The sequence below is a fragment of the Desmodus rotundus genome, chromosome 10 (genome assembly GCF_022682495.2).
Source record: "Desmodus rotundus isolate HL8 chromosome 10, HLdesRot8A.1, whole genome shotgun sequence".
Taxonomy (NCBI): Eukaryota; Metazoa; Chordata; class Mammalia; order Chiroptera; family Phyllostomidae; genus Desmodus; species Desmodus rotundus.
Genome location: NC_071396.1, coordinates 39,033,359 through 39,047,408, shown reverse-complemented (window position 1 = coordinate 39,047,408; position 14,050 = coordinate 39,033,359). Strand labels below are relative to the sequence as shown.

Genomic DNA, 14,050 nt, shown 5'->3' with positions numbered 1-14,050 from the left:
CTCGGCTCCAGGTGGAATGACTTCTTTAGGCCAGAGATTTTCCCTAGGATCTGTAGACGGTGCCAAACCCCGGGCAGGGACAGAAGGGGAAGCAGCTGGGGAAGGGTGAAGAAAGAGCTTGGGCGGAGGCACAGAGAGTGCAGCACGTTTGGGGACAGGAAGCAGTTGGTGGCTGGAACACAGGAAGCTCCACGAGGGAGGTGAAGGTGAAGGCTGGACTCAGATGTTGAGCCACTGGTGCTGTGCTCAAAGGTTCAGCGTTGTCCGTTGAGCTTTGAGAAGCTCTTTGAGGTTTTTAAGCAGTACAGTGAAATGTTTGGGCCAGCGTTCGCCCGAATCAATCCAGGTCACGAGTTAGAAGGGGCCATGAATGGACACAGCAAAAACATTGAATAGACATGTCTAGAAGTCCCAAAAGGTTGGATGGGGGTTGGGGAGATGGAGTCAGGAGAGATTTGGGAAGTCAGGTGGTAAAACAGGGCACAAATAAAGTGGGTAAGGTATAGAGGAATGGGCAGCCCTCTTACGATGGGAGCAGGTGACCTAAACTCCCCGTATCCGCAGGGGACAGACACTCTGACCCCTCCTCAGGGCAAGAAGGGCATCTGTATCTGGTTGGGCCACTGCCCAGCCTTCTGCCCGCCATGTGTTTGGACCTGAAGAATCTATAGCTTCCCCAATTCCTCTATGCCCAGGTTAGCTTTTATTTTTTCCAATAGTTTTGTTGTTTTTGCAGTTTGAAAAATTTTTTTTAAATACAGAGGTGTATTTTTAAAATGAAATTAATGTCACACAGAATCACATGACTCAGAGACAACTAATTCAGTGTTACATGTTGTGGCATATACCCCTTCCAGCACGTGAGTGAGCAGGGTGTGTGTACATGTTTAGAGAGATGTGTTTGGAGGCATTTTTTAAATCAAAATATGATTATTTATTTTTTAATATATTTTATTGATTATGCTATTACAGTTGTCCCATTTCCCCCCTTTATTCCCCTCCGCCCTGCACACCCCCTCCCACCTGCATTCCCCCACTTTAGTTCATGTCCATGGGTCGTACATATAAGTTCTTTGGCTTCTACATTTCCTATACTGTTCTTACCTTCCCCCCGTCTATTTTCTACCTACCATTTATGCTACTTATTCCCTGTACCTTTCCCCCTACTCCCCCTCCCACTCCCCTGCTCATAACCCTCCATGTGATCTCCATTTCTGTGATTCTGTTCCTGTTCTAGTTGTTTGCTTACTTTGTTTTTGTTTTTGTTTTGTTTTAGGTTTGGTTGTCGATAGTTGTGAGTTTGTTGTCATTTTACTGTTCATAGTTTTTATCTTCTTTTTCTTAGATAAGTCTCTTTAACATTTCATATAATAAGGGCTGGGTGATAATGAACTCCTTGAACTTGACCTTATCTAGGAAGCACTGTATCTACCCTTCCATTCTAAATGATAGCTTTGCTGGATACAGTAATCTTGGATATAGGTCCTTCCCTTTCATGACTTGGAATACTTCTTTCTAGCCCCTTCTTGCCTGTGAGGTCTCTTTTGAGAAATCAGTTGACAGTCTTATGGGAACTCCTTTGTAGGTAACTGTCTCCTTTTGTCTTGCAGCTTCTAAGGTTCTCTCCTTATCTTTAATCTTGGGTAATGTAATTATGATGTGCCTTGGTGTGTTCCTCCTTGGGTCCAGCTTCTTTGGGACTCTCTGAGCTTCCTGGACTTCCTGGAAGTCTATTTCCTTTGCCAGATTGGGGAAATTCTCCTTCATTATTTGTTCAAATAAGTTTTCAATTTCTTGCTCTTTCTCTTCTCCTTCTGGCACCACTATGATTCGGATGTTGGAGCGTTTAAAGTTGTCCTGGAGGTTCCTAAGCCTCTCCTCATTATTTTGAATTCTTGTTTCTTTATTCTTTTCTGGTTGAATGTTTCTTTCTTCCTTCTGGTCCAAACTGTTGATTTGGGACCTGGTTTCCTTCCCATCACTGTTGGTTCCCTGTACATTTTCCTTTGTTTCACTTAGCATAGCCTTCATTTTTTCATCTAACTTGCGACCATATTAAACCAATTCTGTGAGCATCCTGATTAGCAGTGTTTTGAACTGTGCATCTGATAGGTTGGCCAGCTCTTCGTCGCTTAGTTCTATTTTTTCTGGAGCTTTGATCTGTTCTTTCATTTGGGCCTTTTTTTTTTGGTCTCTGCATGCCTGTTATGTAGTAAGGGGCGGAGCCTTAGGCATTCACCAGGGCGGGGCAAAATGTCACTGTGCTGTGACGCTGCATGTTGGGGAGGGTCCGAGAGGGAACAGTGCTGCTTGCTCCACTTTCTGCCGGTTTTCAGTCACTTACCCCTCTACCCACAAGCAAAGTGGGCCCTTCTGGTGCCGATTCCCAGGTGGGTGGGCTTATGTACATTTTAGGACCCTGTGGGTCTCTCCACCCAGCTCTCCTGTGAGACTGGGAGTCTCTCCCGCTGCCGCCTCAGCCCCCACAGGTGTTTTCAGTCAGAGGTTTGAGACTTTATTTCCCCGAACTGGAGCCCTGGGTTGTGGGTCTGTCTCGCTCCCCAGTTGTTCCTCCAGTTTATCTTCATGTGAATGTGGGACCCCCGGTCCTCCAGCCGCCATGTTGCCTCGAGTCCTCTCTGCCCGGCTGCCTGTCTCCACCCCTCCTGCTGTCTGGGTGTTTCTTCTTTATCTCCTTGGTTGTTGGACTTCCATACAGTTCGATTTTCTGTCAGTTCTGCTTATTTTTTGTTTTTAAATTGTTGTTGTCCTTCTTTTGGTTGTGTGAGGAGGCACCGTGTGTCTACATATGCCTCCATCTCGGCCGGAAGCCCCCAAATATGATTATTTAAAGCACACGATTTTGTAATCGTTTTAAAGAACACTCGCATACAGTCCTCGGTGCTGCTGGGGCTGTGGCCCGTCTAAAGGGCCGCACAGTGTTCCGTGTGGCGGGTGTGCCACGTCACCTCGCCAGCACGTACTGCCCTAGGCTGTTCCCACAGTGTAACAAGGACACTGTAAATGCCCTGGGACCTCCTTGTGCCCTCGGTCAGTTGTCCCCCGAGTTAAATGTGGGGTCACTGCGGCACATTCTGCGTGAGTGTTGCAGTGTAGCAATGAGCATCCTCTGTCCTTTGCAATCTGATAGAAAAACTGCCCACAAGTTCACAGTTTTGACAGCTGGGGAGGTCAGTTATTTTTCTCACGTGCTATTTGCCATTGCTGGTTCAGCTTTGTGACTCCCTGTTCGTACCCATTGCTCATTTTTCAGAGTTTTACATCTTTTCCACTTCCTTATTATAGATTATGGATATTAACTGCCAAAATTTTTTGTTATAATTTTTTTCTGTTTTCTCACGGTGCATTTTCTCTGTAGAAATTTTTTGGAGGCAATCAAATTTAATGGACTTCACCATTACACTTTTCAAGGTATTGTGCTTAGAAGGTCCTTTCCCATCTGAAAATTATTTTTTTCTAAATCAACTGTGGGGTTTTTACACGTAAGTAATCTGCCTCTGATGTGTTTCGACATAGGGTGCAGGGTGAGTCTAGCTTTCTTTGCAGGCGGTAAACCAGTTTTCTGAATATCACATATGATCTGTTATTTTCCTACTAAGGCGAAGTTCCGCCTTCAGTGTGTGAGGTGTCCGGGACGTGCGGAGGTGTCGTTCTGGACTCTGCAGTCCCCGGGCCTCCACTCCTGCCCAGCTGGGCCCTAACTCCCGCCGCGCGCCGGTGTGTCAGGTGCTGGCCGTTCACCTCTCGCCCACTTGTCACACTTCTTTTTCCGATGTAGTTCAGGCAGCCCAGTCTGCCAGCGGAACTTGAACATCGCTTTGCCCAATTACAAAATAAAGACTGGGAGTTTTATTAAATGATAGATGTGGTTGAGCCCCCGCTCTGTTCTTTGACGCAATGCCTCCCATCGTTCTCCACAAAGTAGGAGTGTTTGCTGTTGATGTCTGTGGAGTCCTCCTTTGCTTGCTTACAAAGTCCTGTTTTATACTGATTTACTTTGCGTTTTTATTAAAAGTGAACATTGAATGCTGTCAGATATATCTTTGACATCTATTGAAATGCCACGTTTGTTTTTCACCCATAAATATAATGGAAGTGGCCTCTGCTGTATTTGGGGTTTGTGTTTCCACCGACGAGGGACCCTGTTCCGAGTTTTCCTGTTCTATGCTGTCTTTGTCGCTTTTCAATGTCAGGATTGTAGTAATCTCTTAAAATAAGTGGGGTAAAATATTTTTCTGGTTTTCTACAACGGCTTATTGGAGCAGGGATTATTTTTTCTTTGAAGGTTTGTTAGAACTTGCTAGTGTGACCACTTCAGCTTTATGCCTTTTTTGGCCCTAGTTCTTTTTTTCGTAGCCCTTGGTCAATGCATCGGTTTCCTAAGTCTCAGGACAGTTTTTGTAGTTGTTCATTTTTCCAGAAGTCATGTTTCATGCAGGTCGATTAGTTATGCGAGCATATTCTCTTACTGCATCTTAAAGCCTCACCTTCCTCCTCTGTAACGTTGTGCATTTGCTCGATTCTGATCCCACTCAGCAGAGGCCAGTCCACTTTGCTGAACTCGGAGAAGTAGCTCTTGCTTCTATTAATCAACTCCGCTTTGGAAGGAAGGCTTTATTTGCTTTCTAATCCATTCATTTCTACTTCGGGTATTAATTCTTTCTCATTCTCTCTATTGTTGTTTTTTTAGTTGAGTATATATTTTTTTATTACTTAATTTTTTATTTCAAAAGAAATGCATGCTTCTTGGTTATACCAACCTTGCATTCCTGGAACAAATCCCACTTGATCATGGTGTATGATCTTTTTGATGCATTGCTGTATTCCATTTGCTGTTATTTTGTTGAGGATTTTAGCATCTATATTCATCAGTGCTATTGGCCTATAATTTTCACTTTGTAGTGTCTTTTGTGGTTTTGGAATTAGGAAAATGCTGGCCTCCTAAAATGAGTGTGGAAGGCTTCCCTAGTCTTGAATTTTGTGAAATAGTTTGAGAAAAAGAGGTGTTAATTCTTCTCAGAATGTTTGATAAAATTCATATATGAAGCCATGTGGTCAAGGGCTCTTGTTTGTTGGGAGTTTTTTGATTATTGCTTCAATTTCATTAGCTGTAATCTGTCTATTCAAATTCTCTGATTCTTCCTGACTTATTTTTGGAAATTGTATGTTTGTAGGAATTTATCCATTTTGTCCAGGTGGTCCAGTTGGTTGGTATATAGTTGTTCATAATATTTCCTTACAATCCTTTGTATTTCCTTGGTGTCAGTTGTTATTTCTCCTCTTTCATTTCTGATTTTATGTGGGTCCTTTTTCTTTCTTTCTTGATGAGTCTGATGAGAGGTTTGTCCATCTTATTTATCTTTTCAAAGAACCAGCTCCTGGACTCATTGATCTTTTGAATGTTTTTTTAGACTCTATTTCATTTATTTCTGCTCTCATCTTTATTATTTCCTTCTTTTTACTCACTTTGGTCTTTATTTTTGTTCTTTTTCAGGTTCCTTTAAGTATGAAGTTAGATTGTTTGTTTGAGCTTTTTCTTGATTTTTGAGATAGGTCTATATGCTATGAATTTCTCTCTTCATACTACTTCCCCAATGTCCCACAGATTTTGGGTTGTTGTGTTCACATTGTCATTAGTGTCAAGGTATGATTTCTTCCTTGCTCTCATTGTTAACCCATTCATTGTTTAATAACATGTTATTTACCTTCCCTGTCTTTATGTATTCTTCAGTTTTCTTCTTGTGATTGATTTCTAGTTTCATAGCATTGTGGTCAGAGAAGATGCTTGATATGATTTCAATCTTCTTAAATTTATTGAGACTTGTTTTGTATCCTAACATGTGGGCTATTCTGGAAAATGTACCATGTGCATTTGAAAAGTATGTATGTTCTGCTTTGGGGTGAAATGCTCTGAAAATATCAATGAAATCCATTTTATCTATCGTGTCAGTTAAGGCTGCTGTCTCCTTATTAATTTTCTGTCTGGAAGATCAATCCATTGTAGTCAGTGGGGCATTAAAATCCCTAACTATGACTGTATTTCTGTCGATCTCTCTTTTTATGTCCATTAGGATAAGTGTCTCCAAAAGAAATTCTGTGCTTTAGCCCTTTAAGAGGCTCTCGGCATCTCCAGCCAATTCTCCCTGGCAGACAGAAACCCTGCTGCTTTCCGGCTCTGGTGCTATAGGCTGGGGAGTCCAGCTTGCGATTTAGACCCCACACCTCTCAGGGGGATCCCCCCAGCCCACTGAAATATCGCCCCAGCACTTCAGCTTCTGCCCCTGGGCGCCAGGCCAGCCCTTTCTCGCCTCCTCCACACTCCATACCAGTCCCATTGTGGTGAAGTGGTTTCTCCTGTCTGCCCGTGGTTACAAGGCTTCTCTCCAGATAGTGTTCAGTGGTTACTCAGCATGCTTTCTCTACAATGTAGTTGTAATTCCAGACTTGTCCTGGGCGGAGGTTAGTGTAGTTTCCACTTACTCCTCTGCCACCGCGTTTGTTTGATTGATTGCTATTTTATAGAGCTGGTTGGCCTAACTAAACGAGTATTTGTAGGAAAGGGACAGGAATGTGCATACCCGGAACTTTAAGGCTGAGAGGTGTGTGCGGAAAGCAGGACAGAGACTGCATTTAAACCTGTGCGTGTTGCTTTGGGTAGGTCGGAGTGATCGACTTCTCCCTCTACCTTAAGGACGTGCGGGACCTCGACGGCGGCAAAGAGTAAGTGCTGTGCTGTCTGCTGTTCTTCGCGTTCCAATGGAATCCTGGCAAAGGGCGCCACATCAGTCTTAGCTTTGTTTGGAATTCTAGCTGTTATTTATCTATTTTTTTTAAAGATTTTATTTATTTCTAGAGAGAGGGGAAAGGAGGGAGAAAGAGAGGGAGAGAAACAGCAGTGTGTGGTTGCCCCTCACGTGCCCCCACACCAGGGACCTGGCCCACAACCCAGGCATGTGTCCTGACTGGGAATCGAACCAGCGATCCTTTGGTCCACAGGCTGGTGCTCTATCTACTGAGCCACACCAGCCAGGGCTATCTGTTTTTAATAACGGAGGTGATATATTAATTTTCCCATTGTGTGAGGAGTTAAGCTCTACAGAGCGCAGAGTACACGTGAAATGTCTCCGTTCACACTGTCCCCTTGTCTCCATCCCACTGCCACTGCCGCCCCCTCAGAGGAAGCTCCTCATGTCTCTTGCCAGGCCTTTGCCCATGCCCCACGCACACATGCGTCTTTGTTGGTCACGCATTTGGCTGTACCGTTTGTTTGAATGTAGATGGGATGTCACTGTTATAAGTTGCCCGTGGACTTGCTCTTTGATCCTTGTGTGTCTAGGGTGTCCTTCATGCCACATGCAGCTCTCCCCCATCCTTGTTAAAAAGAGTATTCTTTTACAAAAAAGTTATCTTGGCCTGGCTGGGTGGCCTGATTGGTGAGAGCGTTATCCTGTGCAGCAAAAGGCTGCGGGTTCAATTCCCAGTTAGGGGCGCATACAGGAGGACACTGATCGATGTTTCCCTCTCAGGTTGATGTCTCTCTCTCCCCCTCCTTCTCTCTCTAAAATCAATAATCATATCCTCAGGTGAGGATTTTTAAAATAATTATCCTGGAACAAATAAAGAGAAAGAAAGCAAACAGTGTGTAAAACCTGGTACCATTTATGTTCTGATAAAAAAACAACACACACCCCTACTTGTACGCCGTGCTTCCACATGCATGGACTGCTTGTGCAGTGGCACATGGGCCTGATCACGGTGCTGCCGGGGAAGACGGCGGGAGGGAGAGGCACTGGAAACCCTCGCCAGTGGGTCGTGTCGGGCTGTTTCACTACATGTCATTCAGACGTCTTCCCAGCAAGGAGCCCCGGTCTCAGCACCTCAGGACCAGTGGGAACCTCATTAATGCTTCATGTACCCTCTGTAAGCTTAAACAAAATATGTTCTTTATGTTAAAAAAAAAACTGGAAATGAATGGATTATCCTTCAGTAAGGGGGTAATTGAATGAATTATGGAACATCCATAATATTCCATTCTGATATATCATGAAGACCTAAAAACAGACAGATTTGCTGTGACCAGTGTGATCAGTAGGCGGGGCGTCATTCCACAAACTGAAAGGTCTCCGGTTCAATTCCCAGTCAGGGCACATGCCTGGGTTGCAGGTTCGGCCCCCAGTGGGGGCACATGCAAAAGCCAACCGATTGATGCTTCTCTCTCACACTGATGGTTCTCTCTCCCTCTCGAAAAAATCCAAAAATAAATAAATAAATACAGAATAGATTTGGCTATTGGTGTAGCTGATGTAGAGGGATTTCCACAAGGTATTACTGAGAAAAATGTGATACTGGAAGTATATACATGTATATCCCATCTTTTAAACAAACTCAAAAACCCCTGGTATTTGTTTTATATTCTAATTGCACAGTATACACACACAAGGTAGATAAATAGATATGGTGATTATATGCACGTAGGATGCTCAACAGGCTGTTATGTGGGTTACCTGGGACAGTGAGGCAAAGGGCGGAACAGGTAAAAGGGAAAAAGCGACCGCACCGAGAAACAAGTGCGGTGCCGTGGCGTGAACCTGTGTGGAATGGTCCTATTTATGTGCATATACACGTGTGTATATGAAGAACTGGGGGGGGGGGGCTAACTTTAAAACATTGAAGTCTTTTTTTAATGCAGACTGATCAGCTTTGTGTTTCCAAGTGACATGGTCCCCTCTTCTCAGCCAGCCTCCCTCCTTCAGTAGAGCCAGGGCATCTCCCCCTGCCCCTGGGCGCCACTTGCACATGGCTGTTGGTGTCCCCACATTGCATGCCACGGCTCTCCTTTTGCCCGACAGCCAGCCAGGTGCTCGGGGCACCTGCTCTCCAGGCCACATGTTTCCACGCTGCCCACCAGCCTTGCTGTCTCTTCCCTCAGGGCCCTGCAGGCTTTCCTAAGCTCTGTCTCGGTTTCCTGATGACATTTGTACTCCCACGAGGTGCCTGGAAGGTTGGGGGTAAGTTACAAAGTGTTAATTTTTAGTGAAAAGAACTTCTTTTTATGCTCTTTTTTTAAAGGCACGAAAGAATTACTGATGTCCTTGATCAAAAAAATTATGTGGAAGAACTGAACCGGCACTTAAGGTAGGGCTCCCTCCTTTCTCCAGCCTTGCAGTTCATTCTCAGTGCCTGACAAATGTTTCAGGGGATGTTTTTGAGTTGCCATATATTTGTAACTAAATTTTTTCCCAACCAAGAAAAAGGAGTATTTGTGCCAAGTTCCCAAGAGCAGACTGGAGAAGTCGGATCTCTTGATAAAGAGCTTTTGGGAATTCTTCGGTTCTTCGCTCTGTGCCGTTAAACAGTGTAGAGAGTCCATATGTAAAACCTCACCTCTCCAGCCCTCACCCCACAGCCACTGGGCTGGAAATCACTGACATGGGCAGCGCCGTCGCTGCTGGGAGTCAGCACACCTCCCTCCAGCATGTTGGGGCAGGAAAAGACAGGGGAGAGCCACTAGGTGAGAGCTCCAAGAGCATTCAGTAGCTGTAGCCGACATCCTTGTCTTGTTTTTTCATTTTAATTGGAAAGCCGCTGCTTCTGTGTCTCATGAAACACCCGGCACTGGAGATATTGGTGGCAGTGGGCAGAGAGTCTCTGTCTTCTGTCTTTGGGTGATGTCGTTCTCTGCCTGAACCCCCTTCAGAGAATGTGCAGTGCACAGTAGCAGTGCTTCCCAAGAGCGGCCCCTCTGGCCCCTGGGGAGGCAGGGGAAGGGGCTGGCACTCCCCTCAGTACGGACCACAACCTAGGGAAGTGCTGCTCTAGCTCTCTGTAAGTGCCATGTTGGCTGTTATTTTGAAGGAGTTTCTTGATCAGGTCCCAGTTTATTGAGAGTTTTAGAAGGAATGGATGTTGAATTTTATCAAATGCCTTTAGCATCCAGTAATGTAATTGTGACTTTTCTCCATTAATCTGTTGATGTGATCTAGTTTATGAATGGACTTCTTCACACTGAGCCTTTCCTGAATCACAGGAACAAGCTCTGCTTGATTCTGCTTTTAACAATTTAATTGTTCTCTTAGCATGGGGCTTGACCTGACCATCCTGGAGTCCTTCTCCAGCAGCCTTGGTGGCAGGGCTCTGAGCTTCCCGGGGGGCTGAGAGGCCCTCTGCCCGTCCCGTTTGAGGCTCAGAGTGCATGCAGGCGGAACCTGGCCAGTGCCTCAGTGTTTCTCAGTTGTTAGTTCATTTACGTTTTCTTTTCTGGAAGATCCGCCTTTTCTGGTCATTTATGTTTTCTAAGAAAATGCAAATTTTGTTACTGTTTTCTAAGCTGTATAGTTGGTGTAGAAGGGACAAACTGTAGACTCTTGAACTTCTAGTTTCCTCCATAGCTTTTGTTCTGTTCCCTTTTTCATTTTATGCCCTTGGATTTTTATTTTTCTTCCACCCAATTTTCTTGTGGGTGGGGGTGAGTGAATCAAGCCATTTTATTGAGGGGACTTGAGGGGACTCGAGGGAAGGTCAGAGGACTGGAAGGACCGTCCTCAGCCAGGCTGGGGCCTCCCTCGCCCCTGGCCAGCACAGGGCTCCTGGCTGGGCGGGAGGGCCCGTAGCCCAAAAGCGCAGGCTCTGGGGCCATAGCGCCAGGTTCAGCCAGGCTGTCCCACCGTAGGGGTGTGAACGGGACTGAGATTTTTAATACAAAGGTCGGGCTCTTGTCTGTGAAACAGGTGATACAACTCACCTCCCAGAGTTGTGGGAGCATCACATGCCCTGGAAGGGCTCGGAGCAAACAGGGCTCAGGGCCCAGGGAGACAGCCCCTGCTGTCCCTGCTCACCCAGTCTGCTCCAGCAGGCCATGTGCTTTTCAGTGCGAAAGGAGTGCATGTTATTTGAAGAATATTTGGAAAATGGGGCAAAGTATAAAAAGGTTTATAAATCACCTTTGATCCTACTACCCAAAAGGACCAATATCTTGATCCTTTCTTTTTTCAATATCTTGATTCAATATCTTGAATATTACTTTATAGATACATCACTGCCAACACATTTTGTTCCCCATTTATTGTGTTGCGGAGGAAAACTCTTTTCTTACCAGTTGACTGAAAAAAAAAATGGGTAGCGTATTTTTGGGAGGAAACACCGAAAGCTTTTGAATGTAGGGAAACGCACACACGTGTATAGAAGCGTCATCGGAGTTCACGGGAGACCCTCTGACTGCGTTTCCCACGGGAAGCCTGGGAATCAGTAGCTCGTGTTCACGGTCAGAAGAGCAGCCAGCCTTCTCATTCACGTTTACTTACTATTGTATTCCCTGTAGCTGCACAGTTGGGGATCTTCAAACCAAGATAGACGGCTTGGAAAAGACCAATTCAAAGCTTCAAGAAGAGGTTTGTAACTTACTGAATCTCTTAGAACAGAGCGGCCCAAGGTTGAGTGAAATGTTGCAGGCATCCTGCCGGCTGGTGGGGCGACCTGCGACTCCGGCTGGAGCTGCGCGGGGGACGGAGCTCTCCCGTGTCACGGCCTCAGAAGGTCTGTTCTGCCCTGGCAGGGCTGCCTGGAGCCTGCCTCTCCGGGGTCCCCACGCCCGCCCGGCTACCAGCCTCCCCTGCGGCCAGTGCCTGTGGGCTGGAGCCTTCGACGCTGTTCAGGGAGGAAAGCGCCCCGCCGACGCCTCCCGCCCTTAGGCCTCTTGGGAGCGAGGGACCAGCCTCCCGCAGCGTGGTCTTTCTCTGCTTTCTCACTAGGGAGAGCGGGAGTACAAGGACGGGATGGAGGAGGGCTGAGGCCGGGAAGACAGCTTGCTGCCAGGGCCCGCCGTCTCCTTGGCAAACACTTCTTGTCTCCTGCTAGCTCAGCCTCTCAGAGGCTCCCCGCAGGTAGCGGCCCCTGGCTGCTCCGCGTTCCCCGCTGAGTCCCGTGGAGGGGCAGAGGGCTGTGAGAGGGGCAGGAGAGTGCGCCCCCGCCCCGGGAGCTGCACGGCCACGCCTGTGGGGGTGGGTTGGGGGGGGCAGCCTAAGGCGCTGGAACCTGCTGCGCTCTCCTGCGGGGCCAGCCCTATGGGCTGTTAGGAGACCGGCTCAGGTCTGTGCGAGGAGAGGAAATTCAAGGGCGGCGTCCTTAGACAGACGTCCCAGCAGAAGCCTGGCCCCAGTGGGAACTGGAAGTGGCGAAGAGCTCGCCTTCTCTTCGGGTGGGGCCTCGGGCCTCAGTACAGGTGGCAGGTGCCTCGGTTCTCATCTCGGGAGTGGATGATGATTCATACCTTAAACTCTAATTAACGCAATCTTAATTAGAATGAAGATTGCATTAGATTGATCTCACGTAAAGGCGCCCAATACAACAGTGGGCGTGTGCGGGGCACTCAGGCTCTGGGAGCTGATTTTCGGACAAGCAGGTTCACTCTTTGTTCTCCCAGACTAGGTGGCATGCTTTGAAGGAAGGTCTAATTTAGCTCTTGAAACTAAACGACTGATTTATTGTTTTCTTCAGAGGAAACCATTGTATTGTACTAGAAATGTCCTTTAGGGAAGAGTATACCTCTGTTCACGGTGTGCTCTCTATATTTTCAGAGACTGAAATGGGAATTAGCTTGTGGTTTTTGCCTGTGTCTTCCCTTGTGGCAACTTGTCCCTCCTTTAAAGCCTTAACCTTTCCTGCTTGGCGGTGGCAGTGATGTTTAGAAACCCCCGTCCTGGGTTCCGAGTCTGCGTGGACTTGGATTCTTTTGACTAAGAGGAAGTGAAGGGCTCGGTGCTTCAAAGTCCCAGTAGTGAGGGGCACCAGGAGCACAGCCAAGTGCCAAGGGTAGAGGCCTTGCTTCTCTCTCTCCTCCAGCTCCTTCTGCTTCAGGCTGAGTTCAGAGGCTGGATAAGGCGGGCTTGGCTGGTGTACTTCCCCGTCCACCTTGCCTGCCCCGACACCCTCTCCTCAGCGCGTCTGTGAGTGCGTCCTGCTTCTGTCCCCTTTTCTTCAAACCATGAGGGCTCATTGGGGGAAGAGGAAGATGCCTTCCCCCGGCCCGTCTTTGATGGTGTGGTTGTGATTCCTGCCCCAGAATGCTTTAATTCTCCCTCTCAGGACAAAATATCCTTTTGCTCATTGGCTAGAAAAACCAAAAAGAATAAAGAATCAGAAAAAAGCCCGTAATCCCTTGGCCAAATAACAGCTCTTTTACTGTGTGGTATTTATAGCCCTCACCTTCGCTTAAGCACGTTTAACATAGTTGAAATTTTTAAATTAAGGAGTGAGAAAATATAATATAACCTATTTTGTTTTCATATTGGTATTATAAGTCTGTTCCCAAATTATTACATATTTCTATTTTATACTTCCACTGTAATTTACTAAACCATTTCTCTAATATTGGATGGTCAGGCTGTTTCTAATGTCTTACATCCATAAATCTTTGCCTCCATTAGGTAGTATGCTATTGCTTCTATAAAAGGAGAAAAATGGGGGAGGGCAGAGATGGCTAGGGGCAGGAGTGGGAGACATTTTATTATATACACTGTTACATCTTTGATTGTACCATGTGAATATCATATCTATTCAAAACAGGAAATAAAATTAAAAATAAAATGTCAGCCCCAGCTGGTGTGGCTCAGTGGATTGAGTGCCAGCCAGCAAACTGAAAGGTCGCTGGTTCGATTCCTGGTCAGGGCACATGCTTGGGTTGTGGGCCAGATCCCCAGCTGGGGGCGTGTGAAAGGCAACTGATTGTTTTTCTTGCACGTTGATTTTTTTTACCTCTCTTTCTCCCTCCCTTCTCCTCTTCCTAAAAATAAATAAATAAAATCTTAAAAAAATATATCAAGTATGTGAAAATAAATTGTTGATTGTGAAGATGCCAAATGTTAGATTTTAATTTGCAATTTATGATTCATGCTGATACTAAGACACATGAAAATCTTTCTTAATCAGCTTTCAGCTGCAACAGACCGGATTTGTTCACTTCAGGAAGAACAGCAGCGATTAAGAGAACAAAATGAATTGATCCGTGAAAGAAGTGAGAAGAGTGTAGAGGTGA

At 46.1% G+C, this 14,050-nt stretch overlaps 1 protein-coding gene across 2 annotated transcripts in view; it reads left to right on the top strand.

Annotated features, from left to right (window-relative positions):
• Window positions 1–14,050, top strand: part of RUFY1 (RUN and FYVE domain containing 1) — a 56,552-nt gene that overhangs the window by 15,812 nt on the left and 26,690 nt on the right. For both annotated transcript variants that reach the window (XM_053912259.2, XM_053912258.1), the window contains 4 exons: window positions 6,680–6,741; window positions 9,091–9,156; window positions 11,339–11,408; window positions 13,945–14,046. In XM_053912259.2, the coding sequence (XP_053768234.1) occupies window positions 6,680–6,741; window positions 9,091–9,156; window positions 11,339–11,408; window positions 13,945–14,046 (300 nt within the window). The remainder of the gene's footprint in view (window positions 1–6,679; window positions 6,742–9,090; window positions 9,157–11,338; window positions 11,409–13,944; window positions 14,047–14,050) is intronic.